This window comes from Lutra lutra, chromosome 10, assembly GCF_902655055.1.
Source record: "Lutra lutra chromosome 10, mLutLut1.2, whole genome shotgun sequence".
Taxonomy (NCBI): Eukaryota; Metazoa; Chordata; class Mammalia; order Carnivora; family Mustelidae; genus Lutra; species Lutra lutra.
The window spans coordinates 100,332,172-100,357,851 of NC_062287.1; the positions used below are offsets into that span (position 1 = coordinate 100,332,172).

The 25,680-nt window shown below is 36.9% G+C and overlaps 2 protein-coding genes across 2 annotated transcripts; one reads left to right on the plus strand and one right to left on the minus strand.

Annotated features, from left to right (window-relative positions):
• The first annotated feature begins 4,385 nt into the window (after positions 1-4,385).
• LOC125079847 (olfactory receptor 5T1-like) lies at positions 4,386-5,378 on the plus strand. The gene has a single exon (XM_047693574.1). It carries the CDS (start codon positions 4,386-4,388, stop codon positions 5,376-5,378), a length of 993 nt encoding a protein of 330 aa, XP_047549530.1.
• Positions 5,379-12,219: 6,841 nt separating this feature from the next.
• LOC125079389 (olfactory receptor 10AG1-like) lies at positions 12,220-13,176 on the minus strand. The gene has a single exon (XM_047692965.1). It carries the CDS (start codon positions 13,174-13,176, stop codon positions 12,220-12,222), a length of 957 nt encoding a protein of 318 aa, XP_047548921.1.
• Between the last annotated feature and the right edge of the window lie 12,504 nt (positions 13,177-25,680).

Here is a 25,680-nt window from a genome sequence, read left to right on the forward strand (position 1 = left end):
TCATCTCTTGTACCACTTAGATGTATAGCCCTTTAAAAGTTAAATAAGTATGGTAAGTTTTGTTAAGTGATTTTGAAGTGTGTTCTAGGTTACACTTTCATATTATTTCATTACATACATGCTTATAGAATTTTGAAAGAATTAAACAGGTGTTATTCCCAGGAAGAGGAAGCTGGATTTTCAGAGAATTTAAGTCATCAACCCAATGGTACATACTTATTTAATATCAGAACCAAGATATGTTTTGCTGCATTAGATTTCTCTTCCAGGCTTATGCATATTTTTTTTTCCCACTAAGGATAAGGTTATTCCAGAAGCCAAAGTGCACCATGTAACCATTTTTCTCATGTAGTTAATTACTCCAGAACTAGTCACTTACTCGTTATGGAAAAGAATTAAGTCATCTTGTTACTTCTCTGTCCCAGAAGAGAACTATTGTTTTTTGTCCTCGGGGCATTGTTGTGGACTTCAAGAAAAGCTTGAGAACCTGGCATACAAGTCCAAAAGCCTAATATTTATAGAGAACATTATCGGAGTGAGCAGTTCATTTCTACAGGTAAGAGGAAAGGATTTTTATCACTTATAAAATATTTTAGAAGCTATGACCTTAAACGTCAAACTAGATTCTACATTTTAAATTTAGATCTGAGATAGAAAGTTCTAGTCAACTCACTGTTGAATTAAGAATTGAATGAGGGTATTCCAGGGAACATAGTAGGGGAACTGCTTCCATATACTGCTTCCAGTATAATGCTTCCATTATACTTAGGTCACTAGAGCTATAAATTAGAAAATTGCTTTAATTTCTTTGATGGGAGGTAACAGTGAGAATGAAGATAGTAGAAATAAATGGCTATATTCAAAATTTGGGAAATTTATTAAGTGGGAAAATTAATTATCAGCCAGCCATTGAGTATATGCCATTTGGGGATCATAAATCACCTTAAAATTTATTTTATTAGTTAGCTAATTGAGCTACAAGCCACTGCAGATTTTTATTTTGTATGCTTTAACATCATAGTGTACTCTAGCTTGATGATTTCTTAAAGAAATTCAAATACATGTAGATGTTATATTGTATTGATTCTAGGGGATAGCATTTCCAGAATTAGGGCATGTCACAATGAGTCTGCAAAATGGACAAGTGGAAGTAGCTTAAAATGTGTGACCAAGACTCCTGGACTTTAATCCTCCTTCTATTAGTAATTTATTGTGTGGGTTACATTAATTTACAGTTCTCACTGGTCCATAGTGTTCTCATTTATAAAAGGATCCAAATTATTTACTTTGTAGGTTGCACAAGATGAAATACACAAAATCCCTAACCTCTCTTAACCACTTTATAATTTGTGGTAGTTGCCATCATAGTTTGGTTTCTTCTCAAGCTTAGTGTTTATAGTACAGTTCTCATGGGTGTCCATACGGTCTGTTTCTAACTGTATTAGGGCTGAGGAACTCATTTGACTTTAGTTTGGGATCTATATTTTTGCCTTTCAAGCTTCTGTCTCAAAGCAAAATCAGCTAGATAAAAACAATCAGTTTTAATTTCTTTAAATATTAGTTAACAGAAAGGCCTAGTTTAAAGAGCCATCTTGGATGAAATAAATGAACCTCATATTTTGTGTCTACATAATTTCTCTAATGGGGCATTATTTAGCATAAAATTTACCTTCATTCATAAACTACCTTCCTGTCCTACACATATGATCAGATATCAAGAGTTATGGGAAATTATTATGGATAAAATGATGAGGAGGATTTAAATAAACATACTATTATTTTATTGAAATGCCCAAAGTCAGAATGCAGTGACCTAGATGCATTTTTAAGATATGTGATACCATAGAATATTGGGATCCACTGGATTTAGTCTCATGAGAATGGTATTTTAATATGTAAGTGTCATATAACACACATATGACTAATAAAAGAAGAAACACTTGGGATCTTTCATTGCTCAATGCTTGGATGATAAATTGATTTTATAACTCCCTATTTATTTTGCTGTAGTTAAATAAAATTTGGAAGTAATGTATCATATGTATGCATCCCTCACATATAACAAACCCTTTACTAAAACATATTTCTGTGCATGTCATATAAAGCGCTCTGCAATCACATGATATTCATGTAGCTGAACAAGACATGCGCAAAAATTTTGGTCCATCTTATTCTTTGGTTAGTAGGATAAAGTTAGTATTCCCCGGTCATATTAGGTGTAAGTCTGAGATTTAAATGCAAAGTTTTAGACTCAAAGTATAATGTTCTTTATCTTCCACAGGTGTGCTACCTGAGACACATCAGTTAAGTAAAGATTAGAATTATATTGAGGCTGGAATTTCCCATATGTATGTCAGTCAACATGTATTTTTTTAATGGATTCCTTAAGTAGACCACCTATTAGTCCAATTTTTAAAATTTGCTTGTATATTTTCATTTCTTTTCACTCTGCTTCTTTCTATCTGCTTGATTCCTATTTTGTACCTGATTCTCCTTAGTAAATGTTTTTGTATGCAATACATGGATTCTGGAAAGAGAAAGAGAAAACAAAAAACTTGTTTAAATATAAATGTATGTTTTGATGGTCAAACAAACAATACATTAATATGTTTTAATGTTGCTAGTTGATGGTTTTATAAGTTACTTCGTTCACATAACCATTTATACTAAGCTAAATTTTTTTATAAAGCATTTGTGTGTGCATGTGTTCTCATGAGTAAAGTATGAATTATCTGAATTGACACAGATGTCAATATTTAGCTTAATTACATTTTTTTGCTCTGTAATTCTCTGAGGATCAGATAAACTTTTTTTTTTTTTTTGTTTGGTAATCCCACATTTAAAAAGCTATTTGTTCTATATATTTAGAAAAATTTCCACATGAATCTGGGAGGAATTTTTGAGAGAAAATAAAGAAATGTGGATTTCTTCTCCTTCTAATAATAGTTTTAAGCTGATTTGCTCATTCTATCCTTGATGTATGGTGTCTCAATATTACAAAAATAAAGTATGTTTCATGTTAGGAATATAAATCATTGCTACTCACTGAATTCAACCCAGTCTATGCACTACAGATTTTTCACTCCTTTATAAATATTGGTTTTGACATACTGAGGAAAAACAGGATTCACCATGATAAAGTCTTGCTTCTAAATATGGTAGGTCCAATATTTAATTATGTTTCAGGGTAGGAGGCTTTCAGTTCAGATACTAGTGACACCTCAACATTCTGTTTGTTATACACTTTCCTTTCTTCATGCTCCACTGTGTAAAAGACAGTCTGACAGCACAGAAAGAGCAATAATTATTATACTATGTTGTGGCTTATGTAAGGATTTTATTGTTTTAATGATCACTTCTATAAGCAGTTTTATTATCTATTGCCAGTTGAAATTTATTTTATAGTAAATATAGAAAGTCTATAAGCAACTGTAACCTAGAAGAGGAGTGACCATGAATTATCTTTCATAGAAATGTATCTGAAAATATACCCAAGGACTTTTCAGGGATGATGACTATATGTGCAGAGAAAAATCTTGAATTAATACTAAGTTAAAATTTGAAAAACAATAACAGTAAAATAAACAGTGACAATAGTAAACAGGTCAAGCAAGGGCAACTTACTGATGTTTGTTTTAAGAAACGAGACAAAAAAAAAAAACAAAAAACAAAAAACATTGCTCTGTTTTTGTTTGCAAACAAGGTACTTCTAGTTTCATAAGGTCTTTGGTTCTGTTCATTACTGTTCTCAAGAAATGCTAATGAAATGACACAATAGCCAGAAAACCAGACATAAAACAGTTTGGCTGGAAAAGGCTGCCCCATATGACAAATTGAAAAATAAGTCTCTTTTCTTAGCAATCTGGAAAACTTAGAAATTACATAATTTTCACACTGATTTTTCATGTAAACCCAATCCAATCTTGTGATGTAAGTGTATTTGCTCCCATTTCACAAATTACGGACATTATGGAAAGGCATTCCATGCACCATGGGATATCTAGGATTAGTACTCAGATGCCTATTTTCTATTACACATTTTTGTATTCAAAAACTCCTGTATTAAAGTGTCTTTCTGAATGTGAAGATCATGTAATATGAAAACAAGAGGTATTAAATTTAACGGGAAATAAACTGGACGTTAAATCACGTAAGGTGCCACTACTTTTCACATAGCAAATATTGCCAACAATGAAATCAAATAATATATTTAATCTGTTTGTACAGGGTAATGCATCCACTTGGACCACATTTTTTCATCTCTGCCTATCCCTTCAGGACCAAAGGTATCCATACGTCCTTGTAAGAGACAGATATGAGGATATGACTGAGTAGATTATATATTCAAAGAAATTTGTCTTTAAAACCTATAAATAAAAATCGAAATGTCGGCGGTGCCGTCAGATTTACATTTTTACAGGATTCAGATGGAAAATGTGACTCAAGTCACCACGTTTATTTTGATGGGCTTCACAGATGATTTTAAGCTGCAAGTTTTCCTATTTTTACTATTTCTAGTAATCTATCTTTTCACTCTGGTAGGAAATTTGGGAATGGTTATACTGGTCATTGGGGATTCGCGGCTCCACAATCCCATGTACTATTTTCTGAGCGTGTTATCATTCCTGGATGCCTGCTATTCCTCGGCTGTTACCCCCAAAATGTTAGTCAATTTCTTATCAGAGGATAAAACCATTTCATTCCTTGGATGTGCAGCAGAGATGTTTCTCTTTATTACTTTTGGGACCACGGAATGCTTTATTTTAGCTGCAATGGCGTATGATCGCTACGAGGCAATCTACAACCCTCTCCTGTATTCTGTTAGAATGTCCCCCAGAGTCTACGTGCCACTCATAATTTCCTGCTATGTTGCTGGTATCCTGCACGGTACTTTACACACTGTGGCTACTTTTACTCTATCCTTCTGTGCATCCAATGAAATTAAGCATGTCTTTTGTGACATCCCTCCTCTCCTGGCCATTTCTTGTTCTGACACCCACATAAACCAGCTTCTGGTCTTCTACTTTGCCGGATCTATTGAGATATCCACAATCGTGATAGTCCTGGTCTCTTATGGTTTCATTCTGTTGGCCATTCTGAGGATGCATTCTGCTGAAGGGAGGCGGAAAGTCTTCTCTACATGTGGCTCTCACCTAACTGGAGTGTCAATTTTTCATGGTACGGTTCTCTTCATGTATGTGAGACCTAATTCCAGCTATGCCTTGGATCATGATATGATAGTATCAGTATTTTACACAATTGTGATTCCCATGCTGAATCCCATCATCTATAGTTTGAGGAACAAAGACGTGAAAGACGCAATGAAAAGAGTATTTGGTAAAAACTGGTTTGCCAATAAAGTATGCTTTTCACGCTAAACATCAAATTGAAAGAAATTAAGACTGATGTAATTGTCTTCATATCAAAACACTATGAATAAATTGTTTCATTTTCATTTATTAGTGTCTTTCTATTCATAATGGACATTTTTAAGTAAAGATCAGAGTCAACTCATTGCCATTGGAGTTTTTACACATGCAGAAATTGTGTCATCCATTTGCTTCTCTGGACTGAATAAAGGGAAACCCATCTAAGATGGAGTGAGGAAGCCAGGAAGAGGAGTATTACAGCCTACCACTTGTGGTCAGCAATAGAACAAATGGGAAGAGATGGATCTTGTATTCCCAGCAGACAGAATTCTACACTTTACTAACCCTAACAAGAGGAAGAGAGGTTTCCTCCTCCCCTGCAACAGCCCAGCCGGTGAGAGACTGTCACAACCCAGCCAGTGCAAAACCACTATTCTTGGAAATCTCAATTTAATCCAATAGACTTTTGCTTATAACAGTCCTTCCCACCTCCCGCCTTCCTCTATAAAAGAACAGCTCCTCTCTTTTGCTATCCAGATTTACCAATGTTTTTACATAGCCTGCATGGCCCAAAGTGCAATTCTCTGCTACTCTTGAATAAACCCATTTTATAAAGTAATCAGCTGTTTTATTTTTAAGGTTAGCTCTCCTTAATTATATATGCATATAAACATGCATGCATATAAAATATCATGCTGATGCTGGTAGTATTGGTTTGCTAGAGCCACCATAACAAAGGTACCACAGACAGGTTGCTTAAACAGCAAATTTTTATTTTCTCTCTCTTCTGGATACAAGAAGCCTAAGATCAAGGTGATGCCACGGTTGCTTTCTCCTGAGACCTCCTTTCTACATTTGTAGATGGTAGTCTTCATCCTTTGTCTTTAAGTGATCTTTTTTTTTTTCTCATGTCAGTGTCTTAATCTCTTCTTCTTACAAGGTAAATAGTCATATTAGACACAATGTCATTTGAAGCTTATTAATCCTCAAAGACCCTATCTCCATATACAGTTATATTCTGAAGTATTAGGGGATAAGATTTCAATGTACATTTACTGGGTTTATTTACAGGCACATATACACATACACACTCGTGGAGTCACATATGCATGTCATCTTTACATTACGTTATATAGTATTATCTTTCATCTCCATATAACTCAAATTGGATAGGCACCTGTAGTTGCAATTATAAGTAAACATTATACTTTTATCTGACTAACTTGTGCAAGTATCACTTCATTCATAGCAAAACCACCACTCACATAATCCCAATTCACTTTTCAAGGAGTCATTCGCATCTGATTCCAGATCAAACAGTCTGCTCTAACCTTGAATCTGTGCGTTGGCAGCAATCCGATCACAGCCTGACTCTAGGTCCACAGAGAGTGTGTTCAAGTGCCTGGTGACATTACCGTATTCTTTGTGAGAATGCATTTCTCCCACTTTTATTATTTCATTCAGGGCATGGACATTGAATGCACTTTTACTTCTACATAGAACACATAGACCAGGCTTTAGCATTAATCAAAATTATACTTAACCTCAAGAATAACAAAAGACACGCACAATGCAGGGTAAGATATAACCAGATGGCAGATTTGGGTCTTGACACAACTAAGCCCCAACCCATCCTGACAGGTATCTCTACATCCTTGGTTCAGACTAGCTTTGGCCCTTTTCCTGCCGCCCCAGGATGCCACTAGAGATGTCACCACTCCTCAGTGCCTGGGCCTGAGAACCAAGGCACAGAAGAGAGTCTCTACCATACACATTGTTAGCCCTGCTTTTGACAGGCCTTATTTGCACAGTAAGGATAGATCTCCTTCAAAGTTGATTATAGACACACCTCAGAGACATTGTGGGTTTAGTTCCAGACCACTGTAATGAAGCAAATATCACAATTAAGCAAATCAAAGGAGTCTTTTTTTGGGGGGTTGGGGTTCAGTGCCTATAAGAGTTATATTTGCACAATGCTGTAGCTTGAGTGTGCAATATCATTTGTCTAAAAAACAATCTTCATAACTCATGTTAAAAATATTTATTTCTAAAAAAGGAATTAACCATCATCTCAACTTTCAACAAGTTATAATCTTTTTGCTGGTGGAGGGTCTCACCTCCGTGTTGACAGCTGCTGACTGATCAGGGTGGTGGGTGATGAAGTGGGGGCAGCTGTGGCAATATCTTAAGACAACAATGAAGTTTGCTGCATTGATTGACTCTTCCTTTCATGACCGATTTCTCTGTAGCAGGTGATGCTGTTTGGTAGCATTTTACCCAGAGTGGAAGTTTCCAAATTGGAGTTAATTCTCACAAAAACCTGCTGCTGCTTTATCACCCAAATTCATGTACTATTCTAAATCCCTTGTTGTCAATTCAACAATCTTCACAGCTTCACCAGGAGTAGCTTCCATTTCAAAAGACCACATTCTTTGTTCATCCACACAAAGCATCTCCTCATTCGTTAGTTTGATCATGAGATTGTTGCAATTTAATCACATGTTCGGCTGCCCTTCTAATCCTGCCTCACTTGCTATTTCCACCACAGCTGCGTTCCTTCCTTCACTAAAGTCTTGAATCCTGGTACTTCCTGCACTAAAGGCATTGGGAATGGTGAATCCTTTCTAGAAGGTTTTTCAGTTTATTTTGTCCAGATCCATCAGAGCAATCACTAAGTATGGCAACTTTATCTTTACAAACAGCATTTCTTAAATAATAGAACTTGAAAGTTGTCGTTCCTACCTGACCCATGAGCTGCAGAATGATGTTGTGTTAGCAAGCACAAGAACAACATTAATCTTGTCCATCTCCGTCAGAGCTCTTGGGTGATCAGATGCATTGGCAATGAGCAGTCATATTTTGAAAGGAATCTTTTTTTCTGAACTGTAGGTCTCAACTGTGGACTTAAAGTATTCAGTAAAAACCATGTTGTAAATAGACGTGCTGTCATCTAGGCTTTGTTGTTCCATTTAAAGAGAGGCAAAGTAGATGTAGCATGATTCTTAAGGATCCTAGGGGTTTCAGAAGGGTAAATGAGGATTGGCTTCAACTTAAAGTCACCAGTTACATTCACCCCTAACAAGAAAGGTAGTCTGCCCTTTGAAGCTTTGAAGCCAGGCATTGACTTCTCTCTAGCCATGAAAGTCCTAGATGGCATCTTCTTTCAATGGAAGGCTGATTCACCTACATTGAAAATCTGTTGTTGGGGCGCCTGGGTGGCTCAGTGGGTTAAAGCCTCTGCCTTCGGCTCAGGTCATGATCCCAGGGTTCTGGGATCGAGCCCCGCATCGGGCTCTCTGCTCAGCAGGGAGCCTGCTTCCTCCTCTCTCTCTGCCTGCCTCTCTGCCTACTTGTGATCTCTTTCTCTGTCAAATAAATAAATAAAATCTTTAAAAAAAAAAAGAAAGAAAGAAAATCTGTTGTTGAGTGAGGTCACGGTCATTAACATCGTAGCTGGATCTTGTGGATAACTTGCAGCTTCTCTCTCAGCAGCTACCTCTTCACCTTGCACTTTGATGTTATGGACACACTTTCTTTCTTAAATCTCATGAACAAACCTCTACTAGCTTCAGACTTTCCTTCTGCAGCTTCACTTCTCTCAGCCTTCGCACAACTGAAGAGAATCAGGGTCTTGCTCTGGATTAAGCTTTGGGTTAAGGGAGTGTTACGGCTGCTTTGATCATCTATCCCGACAACTCAAAGTTTCTCCACGTTGGGAGGAAGGTTCTTTCACTTTTTTATCATTTATTTGTATGTTCACCAGGGAAGCACTTTTAATTTCCTTCAAGGACTTTTCTTTTGCATTTACAACTTAGCTGTTTGGTGCGAGACGCCTACCCGTCAGCCTATTTTGGCATTGACCATGCCTTCCTCACTGACCTTAATCATTTCTAGCTTGTTAATTCTAGCTTGTTAAGTGAGAGATAGATGACTCCATCTTTCAACTGAACACTTAGAGGCCATTGCAGGGTTTTTAATTGACCTAATTTCAATATCGCTCTTTCAGGGGATAGGGAGGCCTGAAAGGAGGATGAGAGACAGGGGAACGGCTGGTCAGTGGAGCAGTCGAGCACACACAACATTTATTTGATGAAGTTCACTGTCTTATATGCATACAGTTCACAGCGTCCCCCGAATTACAAATGTAACATCAAAGATCAGATCACAGAGCCCCATAACATTTGTAATAATGGTGAAAAAAAAGTTTAAATATTGCAAGAGTTACAAAATGTGATTCAGAGACGTGAAGTGGACAAAGGCTATTGGAAAAATGGCTCCAAAAGGCTTGCTCAGTACAGTGTTGCCACAAACCTTCAACTGGTATAAAAGCAGCCTTGTGAAGCCCAATAAAGCAAAGGACCTAAAGAGAGGTGTGCCTGTACGGGCAGCTTGGTAGGAGACCATGTCCAGAGAGTTCCTGGCTTCTTCACTCCAGAAACATGTTCTAAATGTTGCCTTCACAAGAGGTATTCCAAAGATAAATGGCCACAACCTCCCGACCTGCTTTGACATATTCCATCAGAAAATTTTAAAGGCCTTCCTCAGTTCAAATGCTTCAGATTAGTACCACTTGCTCTGTGGAGTCAGCTGAGATAAAAATGCCTATAAGTTAATGTTCTGTGTGCCCCAAAACTTGGCAGTATTTTGCAGCTCAAGGACTCCCCTCTGGTCAGGCTGGTCTCCTCATCCAGGAAGTCAGGCTGAAGCTAGAAACCCCACCTTTCTCCATGGTGTTCATAGGACTAGGAAAAGGGTTTTGCTCTTTTCAATAGCTTTTCTATAATATTCCTATTTCTTTCATCCTTCTCAGACTGGATGTTCCATATGTAGTGTCTAATACAACAACATGGTAAAGCCACACATTTTAGAAAGAAATGAAATTCTGATGTTCATATATTGACTGAATGCAAAGTTTAGAATATCAGTCCTATGTACCCCGATACCCATCCTTTCTTCTGCTGCTACAAACATCTTTCAGAATTTTAATATTCCAAACATGATAGACAACTCCAATCTTATTAGGGGAGGAGGCAGTTCAAGAGGTGACATTGCTAAAAAATAAAAATGAATAGTCCCCCTGATATTTATTTTGGTAGCACTTTCACATGGAAGTTAAGAACATCTCTTAAGATCTATTTTCTTAGGATATGTTTCCCTCTTTCTCAGAGAGAACGTTTTTTGTTACAATTGAACACTATTATGACCTTGACAATTATTTCTTAATATATGTAGTTTTTTTTTTTTCATTTTTCTATTTTAAGTTGAGGTTTTATGCCAGGAAAAATTTCAGAGAAGTTGTGTTATGTGTACTCTCTCTTCCTCCTAAAGGACTCTGATGATAAATGCAGCGGGGGAAGCTGAAGGTGGAGGGGAGTAAAGGTACTCTGTATTTTGAAAGGAATATGATGGGAATCCTGGTGGGAGTACCCAAGGGCCTGGAATCATTGGTGCCATAAGTTTACAAAATTTAGGATCGTGTGGAAGAAATGGTTGTGGGAAGAACAGTGCTGTTTTATAGGAGTTTTATAACATTTTGTTTCTTTCTTTTTTATCTTTTTAAAAGATTGTATTTATTTATCTGAGAGAAAGTGAGAGCGAGTGAGATCACAGAGGGAGAGGAAGAGGGAGAAACAGACTCCCCACTGAGTAGAGAGCCAGATGAGGGGCTGGATCCTAGGACTCTGAGATCATGACCTTAGCCAAAGGAAGATGCTTAACTAACTAAGCCACTCAGGCACCCCAGATTTTGTTTCTTTAATGTTCAAATTTACTCTTTCCTGTCTTTCTACACAGTTATTTCTTTGTCATTAAGACACTATAAAATTTTTTTAATAAAAGGAAGAAGAGGGGTACCTGGGTGGCTCAGTCCATAAAGTGGCTGCCTTCAGCACGGGTCATAATCTCCAGAGTCCTGGGATTGAGTCCTGCATGGGGCTCCTTGCTCAGTGGGGAGCCTCCTCTCAGAAAGAAAGAAAGAAAGAAAGAAAGGGAGAAAGAGAGAAAGGAAGAAGAGAAATTGCTGATTTCTCCTTCAAGAAGGGAGGAAGAGGTAAGAAAAGTAACTTACACAGCCCAGAACAAACATTCTACAAAAAATTTGTTCCAATGACTCAATTACTTTTATCTGCCCCCATTTGTGTCCTCTATGTACATTTACAATCTATATATCTATATTGAATTTACAACCAAGTCTCCTAATTAACATAATAAAATTATAGGGGATTAGCTAGTATTGTAGACTAAGACTGGATTCTGGAACTGAAATAATGTGCCCCCCTTTTTCATATGTGAATTCAGTTTTAGGGAATTAGCTGATGAATCACCAATAAAAATAAACTCTGTAACACATCAACCCTACTCACTGCTGTTAGATTCATATCCTTCCTTTCTTTATGTGACGCCACCTGATGATTCTAATGCAATTGTTGTTCATGAGCAGATAAAATATCAGTAGTTTAGCCTTTGTTATTAATCATCCTTTCAATCTAACAAAGTTAATTAGATGTCTGTTATTTTTCATATAGTATGTCGGGACTGGAGATAGAAAAACGAATAATCTTTTTGTGAAACAGAAAATGTTGGCCATATTCTGGAATCCTAAAAAGCAGCAGCAACAGCAACTTTTAATAACCTCTATGTGTTATTTTCACTATTTCAACACCTGAAATTAAGTTTAGAATTCATTTAATATTTAAAAATAACAGCCAAATTTATTTCACAGGAGATAAAAAGAATGATAGCACTTACGTATAAGAATTAAGAGTTGTGGCAAAAATTGGAGAAGCACCAGCATGAGTATATGGGGACTGTGATAAATAAGAAACAAATTTTATAAAGTTATGTTTTTGAGTTATAGTACAATCCATTTCAGTAGGAATTTTTTGAGTGCCACCATAACATCTTTGTTTCTCAGACAATATATTATAGGGTTGAACATTGGTGTCACAATGGTGTAAAAAAGAGAAAGAAACTTGTCTGTTCCTGTTAAATTACTGGACTTGGGGCTCAAGTACGTTGTGGTGGCTGATCCAAAGAACAAAACCACAACCATGAGATGTGAGGAACAAGTGGAGAATGCCTTGGCTCGCCCAGCGGCTGATGGCAACTTCAGGATGGTTGAGATTATTTTCCCATAAGATCCAAGAATCAACATAAAAGGAATAGTGACCACTAGAAGAGCAACTGCATAAACCAACATCTCAATCATAAAAGTATCCCCACAGGCAAGTTTAAGTACTGGAGGTATGTCACAGAAGAAGTGATTCAAATGATTGGACCTGCAGAAGGGTAGAGAGAAGATCAGGTAGGTGAACCCTATGTGTACTGGAATTCCAGTGATCCAGCAGCTAACAGCCAGTTGGATGCAGAGCCTGTGGTTCATGATGAGAGGGTAGAGTAAGGGGTTGCAAATAGCAACATACCTGTCGTAAGCCATTGTGGTCAGAATGAGGCACTCAGTGGCTCCAAACACCAAAAAGAAATACATTTGCGTAGCACAAGACAGAAAGGAAATTCTTCTATTTTGTCTACAAAGATCTGTTAATAATCTGGGGGCAGTGACTGACACATAGCATATTTCTAAGAAAGAAAAGTTCCTAAGGAAAAAATACATGGGAGTCTGGAGGGAGGGGTCAACCTTGGTTATTATGATAATGAGGCTATTTCCCATCAGAATAATCACATACATGATCAAAAACACTCCAAAAAGAAATCCTTGGAGGTCAGGAACATCAGAAAAGCCAAGCAGGATGAAATCCATTAATGGAGTCTGATTCCCTTGCAGAGGATTTTGTCCTGTGGATTCCATCTATAAACAAAATGATTTTGAGGCTTAGAATTCACTTCAGTTGCTGGGCTCAGTTGCAGAACGGGACACATTAAATAGATGATTTCAAATGCACTGACAAAGGATAGATATTCAGTTTTTTTTGTTTTTGTTTTTCATTTCGTATTTTTGGTAATAAATTTCAATCTAATACCCCAAATTCTGGTAGATAAAAACAGAAAGTAATCAACTCTAATCTTCCCGCTAATATTAATAATATATACAAATGAACAACACACCAAAACAGACAATAACAAAATAAAAGCAAAACGTGTCAAATAGCCTATTCCCCTGTGTTAGTTAACACAGGACATTCTCTAATGAGAAATGTGTCTCCTTCCTTGTCAATCAGGTATCTAATGCACTTGTATGTTTTTCTACTTACCACATATTTTTTTAATTAACCTATCATGTATTATTTGTTTCAGGGGTACAGGTCTGTGATTCATCAATTTTACGTAATTCATAGCACTCACCATAGCACATACCCTCCACAATGTCCATCACCCAGCCACCCCATCCCTCCCACCCCCCAACCCTCCAGCAACCCTCATTTTGTTTCCTAAGTTTAAGAGTCTCTTACAGTTTGCCTCCCTCTCTGATTTCACCTTGTTTCATTTTTCTTCTCTTTTCCTATGATCTTCTGCCTTGTTTCTAAAATTCCACATATCAGTGGGATCATATGATAATTGTCTTTCTCTGATTGACTTATTTTGCTTAGCATAATAGCCTCTAGTTCCATCCACACTGTTGAAACCAAATATTAGATTTTTTATGTTTGGTTTGATGTTTCCCCTGTCACCTGCATCTCACATAACCACAGGGCAAGGTGGTCAGTAAGAATGCATAGCCAGGCCCAGCTTAGACCAGCCTGGGATGCTCATTATCTGGGAAAGAGACTGAGACTCTGATCAGGAAAACAGGGAATATTGCCTAGCCTCCATCATAGAAATCCATTTCATTTAAGATATCACACAAAGTTATATGAGAAATCATGCATCATAACAAGTCATATACTTAGAATGTAAAATAAATTATATAAGATTTGACTATAATATGTCTTTAAACCTACCATGGTCCCCCAAATCTTAGTAATTCTGCTTATATTCTAAATGGTATGAATTTGGGGATGCCTAGGTGGCCCAGTCAGTTGAGCATCTGCCTTTGGCTCAGGTCATGATCCCAGGGTCCTGGGATCAAGTCCCACATCAGGGTCCTTGTTCGGAAGGAAGCCTGCTTCTCCCTCTGCCTGCTGCTTCCCCTGCTCTTTCCTTCTCTCTCTCTCTCTCTCTCTCTTTCTCTCTCTTTTTCTGACAAATGAATAAATCTTTAAAAAAAATAAATGCTATGACTTTAGGAACAATTAGATAAGTTTGGGGCCTTTACAGGATAATTAAATAAGGAAAAGGAAAAATAAATTAGGCAAGAGAATTTGATCTTAGAGTGCATATACCTGATGCCAGACAAAATGTGAAATCTGTTTTTGTGTACCCTTTCTTATCTCTGAGTTGCTGAATATATATAATATATATTATCAATATACACTATATTATTCATTTAACTGTATATTATGAACATGCCAATTGATATATATTTTGTAGTATATATTACAGCTTATGGTGAATAAGTGCAGTGTATTATGAATATAAAATATCCAGTTGACCCTTGAGCAACGAATGCACCAATCCCTCTCCAGGCAATCAAAAGTCTGCATATAACTTTTTTTTTTTTTTAAGATTTTATTTATTTATTTGACAGACAGAGATCACAAGTAGGTAGAGAGGCAGGCAGAGAGAGAGAGGCGGAGAGAGAGGAGGAAGCCAAGCAGAGAGCCCGATGTGGGGCTCCATCCCAGGACCCCGGGACCATGACCTGAGCCAAAGGCAGAGGCTTTAACCCACTGAGCTACCCAGGCGTCCCTGCATATAACTTTTGACTCCCTCAAAACTTAATTGCTAACATCAATAATCGATTAACTCATGTTGTGAATGTTACATGCATTATATACTGTATTCATACAATAAAGTAAGACAGAGAAAAGAAAACATTGCCAAGAAAATCATAAGGAAGAGAAAACAATTACGGTGTGTACTGTAAAAATCTGAGTAGAGTGGACCAATGAGGTTCAAACCCGTGTTGTTCAAGGGCCACGTGTATTCTAAATACCTACGGCTGACTAACCACCAGGAACCACGGTGCTAAATGCAGTGTAGACATATCCCAGCCAGCTCTTTCAAGAAGCAAGCATTTTTCGTCCACCTAAGTTCGGTCTCTCTGCCACGCAGTGCACCTTAGACCCCATATTCCTTTCTGTGACCTCCATCTAGTCTTCATTAAGGCTAACCTGTGGCCTTTTTCACAGATTGTCACATACTCTGAAACACAGATTGCCATGGGTTTTGCAGTCTCTTTGTCAGTTTCCCAGGTTCCAAATTTGCCTTCCTTCCTCCACCATATGGCTGCTCTTTCTTCTTTTAAGACCTGATTACTTTCACTTGTAACAGATCCCAGACGACTGAAACAATTTGCAGTGCCTACTTTGTATTTCCTTCTTTTCACCGATCCTAAATGTGTGGTTTATTAAGGGTAAATACTGAGCGTCTTCACTACAAAGTAGACTAAGGACACTAATGACAAATAAATGAGCTTAGTTTTCATCTGTACAGAGTTTACAGAAGTCAGCAGGCAGGTGTTGCTGGGAAAGTGCATGGTCTATGAAGAGAGAATTACAAGGTGTTCTGGGAGCACCAGACAATTTCTTATGAATATGGTATCTAATCTAGTACTTCATTAGATTTTAAGGTATCAGAGAAATCATTTTGTGATTTTTACTTTTAAGTAAAAATAGTAAAGCATATACCAGGAACAAAAGGTCCTCATGTGCTTCTCAGTTTCATATCCCAATAGCTAATCAATTTCTTACATGGGTGAATAGTTTTTAAATATTTCCTCACGGGTAATGGCAAAATGAAGTTTTCATACTGACCTCAGCAGTCATGCTGCATTCAACTAGATTCAAATTCACTGACCAAACAATCTCATGTTGGGTGACTTACAACGGAAATTAGGTATATTCTGACAATATGTCCTTAGTTAAATGACCAGAGCTAATTTTTCCTTGTTTGAAAGTATATGCTATAAAGATAACATGAAACTCAGGGAACTGTCTCAAAGACTAAGCAGCTTGGATTGTATTAATCACTTTACTTAGACTCTATTACAAGTATCCTCCTCATTGTGTTTATCATTATGACTTAAATTTATATATTTTTTCTTCTTTTGAATTTTGCTCATCTTCCAACTTCTCTGGAGTAGAGTTTTCTTAATCTGGGGAGGAGAGGATGTATGGGGTAGTATTTTACAGGAAAACTAAGATTATCAGTAGACCCTTCTATGCTGGATAGATGCTAACATAGAAATATTAGTAAATAAAGAGCTGAAGTTTTCATGTTAAAATTGCAAAAGGCCATTCATTGTCAATGAAGAGAATAGATCAATTTCAGAAAAGAAAGTAGCCAGGAAAAGTTATTGCTGAGGATACCTTCATATATTATTATTATTATTTTGCTTTCATATATTAAATGGATTTGAGTTAAGCTTTAAAATTTAATTTTGCTTATACATCTATAACAAAGCCTGCTTTTCTTATTTGCTCAAAGTACAGGAGACTGATGAGAGGGAAAAAAAAAAAACAACCTGAAAATAAAAGTCCAGTAAATTAAAGTGATTTTCCCCCAGATATTGCTGCTAGTTAGTATGAATGGGAATAGCTATGGACAGTAGAGAGACCTGATTATTTGAAATTCTTTTTATTATTATTAGGTTTTGAACATTTATTATGTGCTAACCACCCTGTTAATGACTTTCCCCGTATTAGCTCACATATTACATTCTGAAAGAAGTAGGTACTGTTATTACTTCCATTTTGCATAAAGAGGGAGAGGCATACAGGAATTAAGTTAATGTGCCCAATGTCAGGAAGCTAGGATGTGACCTGACTTCAAACTCAGCCATGTAATGTCAGGGTCCATTTTCTTTTCTTTTCCTTTCCTTTTTTTTCTTTTCTTTTCTTTCTTTTCCCTTCTTTTCTCTTCTTTCCTTTTTTCTTTTCTTTCCTTTCCTTTTCTTTTCTTTTCTCTTCTTTTCTTTTCTGTGTGTTTATTATGATCAGTGATCCAGCATATAGAACATTATTAGTTTTTGATGTGGTGTTCAATGGTAACATTTTCTTAATCAAAACTTAATGGGCTTCATAGAACAATGCTGTTGGTGACAGATTGTAGCTATACTTGTGATGAGCACAGAACAATATATAGAGTTGTTGAATCACTATGTGGTACATTTATAATTAATGTAATTTGTGTGTTTGTGAGTCAACTATATTAAAAAATTCAGTGGGTATTTTTATTAATATTTTTTAATAAACGGGGTAAAATAATTAAAGCTTACCTTTTTAGGGGTGCCTGGGTGGCTCAGTGGGATAAAGCCTCTGCCTTCGGCTTGGGTCATGATCCCAAGGTCCTGGGATTGAGCCCCACATCAGGCTCTCTACTCCACGGAGAGCCTGCTTCCTCCTCTCTCTCTGCCTGCCTCCCGGCCTACTTGTGATCTCTCTTTCTGTCAAATAAATAAACAAGATCTTTAAAATAAATAAATAAATAAAGCCTTCCTTTTTGTTTTATGGAAGAAACACTATGTCACTCTTTTATAAAGACTGTGGTCTTATCTGATGTAACTTTTGGTTTTGAATTATTCAAGGAACAATTTCCAGCCATTCTTGTTTTTTTTTTTTTTTTGTTGTTTTTGTTTTTTTTTGTGTGAAACTTATACTTTACTTAGCTAGGTCAGTGGAGCTCTGGTAGAAAATAGCTCCTTATACATTGAAGAACATCTTCTCTCCCTGACATGTTGCATTTTTAAGCTCAACAATCTGTCGAGTGGTAACTTAGAGAATAACCCAGGTTGTCTCTGGTTGGATCAGTGCTGCCTTGAAGGTACTCTCTCTATGGAGTATGATCTGAGGAACAGTAGCCTCCTGGCCACTCCTCTCTACCTTTCTCCCCAGCCTCTTCATCTTTGGAGAATAGAATAATTCCCCTACAAGGACATTCAAAGACTTAAAGTTGGTTTATACTTATGCACAAAGTCTCAGAATACTAAGTTTGAAATTATTAAAATGCCATTTCTTAAACTCAAATAATGTGAGTTTGAAATTATCTAGATTCCATGCATCATCTAAGTTGTTTACACGTTGAGGTCCTCTCTTTGCACATGCTGTAGGTGGAATTTTTTAGTTACATATACACACATAAGAAAAAAGTGAATTTTGACAAGAAGACACATGCACTGAATTTCAAGTTTTTCTATATTGTGAAGCTGAAGATGGGAAAATGATATCATGAGGGCTTTAACACTATTAGGAGAGAAAGATAAATTTTTTTGTCGCTATAATTTTCAACTTTACTATGTTAGAAATGGTGGCTTGCTTCTGTTTTTGTTTGAACTCTTTTGGCCAGCAAAAATAATTGTTCATGTTGACAGAAGTAGAACATTTGCCAGCATGAAAAAGCACTATTTAGAATAATATTTAGCATACCATAACATATATTTTCTTAGTTTAAAACACAGGTGACAACAACAGTTACATTTGTAAAATGTACACAAATGCCCTGGAATCAAGGAACTAATGACAAGAAGAGAAGGTCAAATTCAGAAATAAAAATGATATGGGTCATGTGTCATGGGATATGACATACTAGCTCAGTTTCACAGAGGAATACAGGTTTGGTAGTCTAGAGAGTACAAAGTTTTCTGTGCCTCATGTAGTGTATAGCACAACACCTTATGTGGTTAGATACTTATGAATGCTTCCATACATAGAGAAAAGCTGAATGTCTTAGCTAATTATTTTGATAACATCGGTTTTTATGGAGTAAATTCTCCTCACATTGTTTCTAACCTTTGCTTGATATCTAGCGCTCTAAAAATTGATTTAACATTTTTTAGTATATCCTTTGCTTTATTAAAGACATGGTGATTCACAGAGGTTCTTGCTCCCCATTATAGAAGTCCTCTGTAGTCCTTTTATTTCTTCTTTTTTTTAATTGAAAAAATTTAGATCACTTATTAATATCACTCATCACATGGATCCATTTTTAAGATTTTTTTTTTAAGATTTTATTTATTTCTTTGACAGAGAGAGATCACAAGTAGACAGAGAGGCAGGCAGAGAGAGAGAGAGAGAGAGAGGGAAGCAGGCTCCCAGCTGAGCAGAGAGCCCGATGCGGGGCTTGATCCCAGGACCCTGAGATCATGACCTGAGCCGAAGGCAGCGGCTTAACCCACTGAGCCACCCAGGCGCCCCGGATCCAAATATTTTTAATGCTATGGACAGAAAGCTAATTTAGTAATCATCACTAGAAATATCTTCATATATGTATTATTGGTATGAAAGGCTTCCTATAAGTCAAATTGGTGACAAATGTAAAACATTGCTTTTTTTTTTTTTTTTTTTTTGGTGGTGCAATGTTAAATTTCACCATTGAAGAATCATTGTAAGAATTAGGGATATTTTCACATCAAATACATTATGCTCTGTGCATCTGAATAGATCATTAGGAGATAGCTACTTCATATAGGTCTCATATGAAGTTATCAGCCCATCGTAGGGGATAAATTTAACACACATACATTTTTTAAAGGAAACATAAAAATTAAGAGATAAGAAAAGAGTGTATGTTACAATTTTGTTTGCATGTTAGAAAAAAATCACTGACCATAGCCACTTAAAAATAAAACTTGTGTCTTGTCACTCTGCTTCTAATCTCTGTTGATACCATTTTATGAGCCCATGTTGTGTGTCTGTATTGGACCCTACCACTGAAGGTTAAAGTATGTCACTGCAATCAGCTGTAGAAATATCTTTAGCATTTGCTTCTTAAATATGACGTTCCTTTTGACTACTCTCACCAAATCTAGCATTTAGGATAATTCTGACACACAGTTCTCTTCTGCAATACATGATTTGGGCATGATAATGTTATGATGTGTGAAATCTAACCTCAATCTTTATTTTGCATGTTTTTAATGCTGCTTTTTCTATTTCCAAACTAAATAAACCTTCTGTTTCCATATCCTCTCCAAATCTGTAACTTCTTTTTATTTAGCTGTTTCTCTCATCAGTGTATAAATGAATCTGACACACTCTCGGCACAACCTTAGCTAATAAGTTATATTTTGTTAATTTTATTTTACAACACATGGTTAAAATGATCATAAAACTTCAGGAGGTTGAGGGTTTGGAGCCCAATTTGGAAACTCAGCTTTTTTTTTTTTTTTTTTTTTTTTTTTTTTTTTTTTTTTTTTTTTTTTTTAAATTTTTTTTTTATTTTTTTCAGCGTAACAGTATTCATTATTTTTGCACCACACCCAGTGCTCCATGCAATCCGTGCCCTCTACAATACCCACCACCTGGTGCCCCCAACCTCCCACCCCCCACCCCTTCAAAATTCTCAGATCGTTTTTCAGAGTCCATAGTCTCTCATGGTTCACCTCCCCTTCCAATTTCCCTCAACTCCCTTCTCCTCTCCAACTCCCCTTGTCCTCCATGCTATTTGTTATGCTCCACAAATAAGTGAAACCATATAATAATTGACTCTCTCTGCTTGACTTATTTCACTCAGCATAATCTCTTCCAGTCCCGTCCATGTTGCTACAAAACTTGGGGATTCATCCTTTCTTTCTTTCTTTTTTTTTTTTTTTTTACAGCTTTATAAACATATATTTTTATCCCCAGGGGTACAGGTCTGCGAATCGCCAGGTTTACACACTTCACAACACTCACCATAGCACATACCCTCCCCGATATCCATAACCCCACCCCCTCTCCCAACACCCTCCCCCCATCAACCCTCAGTTTGTTTTGTGAGATTAAGAGTCACTTATGGTTTGTCTCCCTCCCAATCCCATCTTGTTTCATTTACTCTTCTCCTACCCCCTCGACCCCCCATGTTGCATCTCCTCTCCCTCATATCAAGGAGATCATATGATAGTTGTCTTTCTCCAATTGACTTATTTCGCTAAGCATGATACCCTCTAGTTCCATCCACGTCGTCGCAAATGGCAAGATTTCATTTCTTTTGATGGCTGCATAGTATTCCATTGTGTATATATACCACATCTTCTTTATCCATTCGTCTGTTGATGGACATCTAGGTTCTTTCCATAGTTTGGCTATTGTAGACATTGCTGCTATAAACATTCGGGTGCATGTGCCCCTTCGGATCACTATGTTTGTATCTTTAGGGTAAATACCCAGCAGTGCAATTGCAGGGTCATAGGGTAGTTCTATTTTCAACATTTTGAGGAACCTCCATGCTGTTTTCCAGAGTGGTTGCACCAGCTTGCATTCCCACCAACAGTGTAGGAGGGTTCCCCTTTCTCCGCATCCTCGCCAGCATCTGTCATTTCCTGACTTGTTCATTTTAGTCATTCTGACTGGTGTGAGGTGATATCTCATGGTGGTTTTGATTTGTATTTCCCTGATGCCGAGTGATATGGAGCACTTTTTCATGTGTGGAAACTCAGCTTTTGACATAGATCTTTATCCAGTTGATCTCCTATTTGCAAAAACTCACCATGACCTGGTCCATATTCACTACCTTCCTCTTTAGGGAAGATCTGGGTGTAAAATTTTGTTAAGTGACTGAAATACATCAAGAATTCTTCTGAGACTTTAGAAGGGTACATGGACATATACAATGTTTTCACATTTAAGATTAAAATCACGGGGCGCATGGGTGCCTCAGTGGGTAAGTCTCTGCCTTCAGCTCAGGTAATGACCCCAGGGTCCGGGGATCCAGCCCCACATCGGGCTCTCTGCTCAGCAGGGAGCCTGCTTCCTCCTCTCTCTCTCTGCCTGCCTCTCTGACTACTTGTGATCTCTGTCAAATAAATAAATAAAATCTTTAAAAAAAAAAAGATTAAAATCACAAAATTTAAAGAGAACCTTAAAGATAGTACACACCAATTTCCCAGTCAAAATAGTAAATTATAGGGATGCCTAGGTAGCTCAGTGAGTTAAGCCTCTGTCTTTAGCTCAGCTCATGATCTCAGGGTCCTGCATTGAGCTCTCTGCTCAGCTGGAAGCCTGCTTCCCCCACTCTCTCTGCCTGCCTCTCTGCCTACTTTTGATCTCCCTGTCAAATAAATATATAATTTTTTAAAAATATAGTAAATTATACCTAAGTTGAACAACAATGACCACACTTCTGCTTTCTGTTGCAACACATTATATTTGATGTTTTCTATGTTTTCAATAAACATACTTGTTTTAAGATTGTTTCTATAAGGCTGTATATTTCCATGAAGTTATACATTTTCCTTTTTTTTAATTTTAAGATTTATTTATTTATTTGGTGGGGAGGGGCAGAGAGAGAGGGAGAATCTCAAGCAGACTCCCCACTGAGTGTGGAGCCAGATGCTGGTCTCGATCTCATGTCCCTGAGATCATGACTTGAGCTGAAATCAACAGTCAGAAGCTCAGTAGACTGAGTCACCCAGGTGTCCCAAAGCTATAAATTCTCAATACAGCTCTTTGTACATTTCTTTTCTACAGATTACATCTTCTCACATCAGCTCAATTAATTTTTTAAAAAATATTTTCCTGATGGGACGCCTGGGTGGCTCAGTTGGTTAAGCAGCTGCCTTCGGCTCGGGTCATGATCCCAGCGTCCTGGGATCGAGTCCCACATCGGGCTCCTTGCTCATCAGGGAGCCTGCTTCTCCCTCTGCCTCTGCCTGCCATTCTGTCTGCCTGTGCTCGCTCTCTCTCCCTCTCTCTCTCTGACAAATAAATAAATAAAAAAAAATCTTTAAAAAAAAAATATTTTCCTGTTCACCCAGCCATTTTGGCATTATCTTCTTGACAAAATTTCACTTATCTCTATCTTCTGGAGGCTTATTATGAGTTAACAAAGTACCTTTTACTTTAGCAGTGTGAAATTAAATGAATTATTACTTCACTTATTTCAGCACCTAGCCTTTACTTAATTATTGTTTACAAATGTATACCTGCCATTTTTTTTATTTTTAAGTATTTTTTTAATTTTATTTTTTTATAAACATATAATATATTTTTATCTCCAGGGGTATAGGTCTGTGAATGGCCAGGTTTACACACTTCACAGCACTCACCATAGCACATACCCTCCCCAATGTCCATAATCCCACCCCCCCTCCCAACCCCCCTCCCCCCATTAACCCTCAGTTTGTTTTGTGAGATTAAGAGTCACTTATGGTTTGTCTCCCTCCCAATCCATTTTAATGGATTAATGGAAATTATATTGTCCATGTTAAATTATGCTTAACAAAATAAATCCAAAATTATTCTTATACATAACATAAAACTGTACAATTTTTTTTGCCCAAATGCAGGATTTTGATAACAATAACTTTTCTTCTTTTGGTTGTTTATTTGGACCTATATGATTCTTGAATACTTATTCTTCATTATTTCCAACTTGTCTGCTCACTCAATATAATAATTGGAAGTCTCAGTGGTTTCACAGGTTAAATTTATTTTGAGTTAATGAAAATAAACCATTCTTGGAACATTTTTCACATAAATGTGTTGTACACTATACAAAAAATTATGATAATTAAAAAAATAGTTTTACTAGTTTATGGGTTAAAGAAATAATCAGAATTTACATAAGAAACCCATATTTAAGTAATTAAAAAGCAGTACAAGATAATTAAGTGATTATAGCCCCCCAAATATAAAGTATTTGTAGACTCTGTAAATAAGAAAAAGTAAGTGTAAAAAAGCTGCATTAGAGAGCAGAGAACATGACCTAAATTAGGATGTGTCTAAAAATCAAATCTCAGGATAACTGGATTTTCTCTCCCAAACATTCTTTCAATTGTTAAATTTTACTCGAAAATAAAACATCTATTGGAAGGGATATATTATTGCCATTTACATATGAAATATCTTGGTCTTAGTATATGATCCCACCAAATACTGGGGATGGGGAATGCAGAATGAATCTAGCCAGTGAGCAGCCAGCTGGTGCAGAAGATTGTAGGCAAGCTACTCAGAGGATGGACAAATGATCTCAGAGAACAAACTGTCATTCTGCTGCCAGGTGTCCAGGCCAGGCAACCACTCAGGACCTGTGAGTGAGAGTAAAGCTCACAGGTGCATAGACAACACCCATGACATCACAAACACCTGTCTGGGCAATTGAGAGATATCTATAAGAGGAAATCCATAAGCTTATTCTAAAGAATATATGTCAGATTCATCCGCTGAACATTGACCTCCCTCCTATGGAGCTATGCACTGATTAAACTTAGCAGCAGTTGAATGCATGTGTATGTAACTTGGTCCTATGGGTCAGCCCAAGAGAATGGAAGGGAAAGAAAGGTTAAACATTTTGAAGACCAGACAAGGGAATATGAGAGTTGTAACTGGTGCATTCTAATGAGATGATACCTCTCCTGATATCACATTTTGTACAAGCTCACATTTCTTAATTAATGAATATATATGTATATGCAGAGAATGGTGTGGGGGAAGAAAGATGGTGAGTTGATAGCTGCAATGAAAACTGTAGTCCTGAGAACCATGAGAGACTATGGACTCTGAAAAACGATCTGAGAATTTTGAAGGGGTGGGGGGTGGGAGGTTGGGGGCACCAGGTGGTGGGTATTGTAGAGGGCACGGATTGCATGGAGCACTGGGTGTGGTGCAAAAATAATGAATACTGTTATGCTGAAAAAAATAAAAAATAAAAAAAATAAATAAAAAAAAAAGAAAACTGTAGTCCTGAAATTTGATTTAAGCCTCTCCCCCATAAGATAATTCATTAAATTAAAATGTAAATCTATTTTAAATTCAAATTGTTTTACACATAAGTGATACATAAAAATCTCTTACAAACCACAAATGGTGAAATAAAGATGCAGAAGAAACATAAGTGAACAATTAATAATACTCTATATATAGTTAGTTTCGTGTGATATTAGGACTTTTGATTCTAAATACTGTGTCTCTTTCATTCTCTAACCAAGATTTCATTAGAAATAAGCCCTATTTGAGAAAACCCAGAAAAAAATAGACAATAATTACATGAAATCCCTGAGTCCATATATAAGATTGGTGAATCATTTGTACATAAAAGGGTCCCTGCACTCGAGTATTAACAGAAAGCAATTACTTAGAAATTTCCTAATGAGGGACGCCTGGGTGGCTCAGTTGGTTAAGCAGCTGCCTTCGGCTCAGGTCATGATCCCAGCGTCCTGGGATCGAGTCCCACAACGGGCTCCTTGCTTGGCAGGGAGCCTGCTTCTCCCTCTGCCTCTGCCTGCCATTCTGTCTGCCTGTGCTCGCTCGCTCTCCTCTCTCTCTGACAAATAAATAAAATCTTTAAAAAAAAAAAAGAAATATCCTAATGAAAACTGTAGGATTCAATTAATCTATAA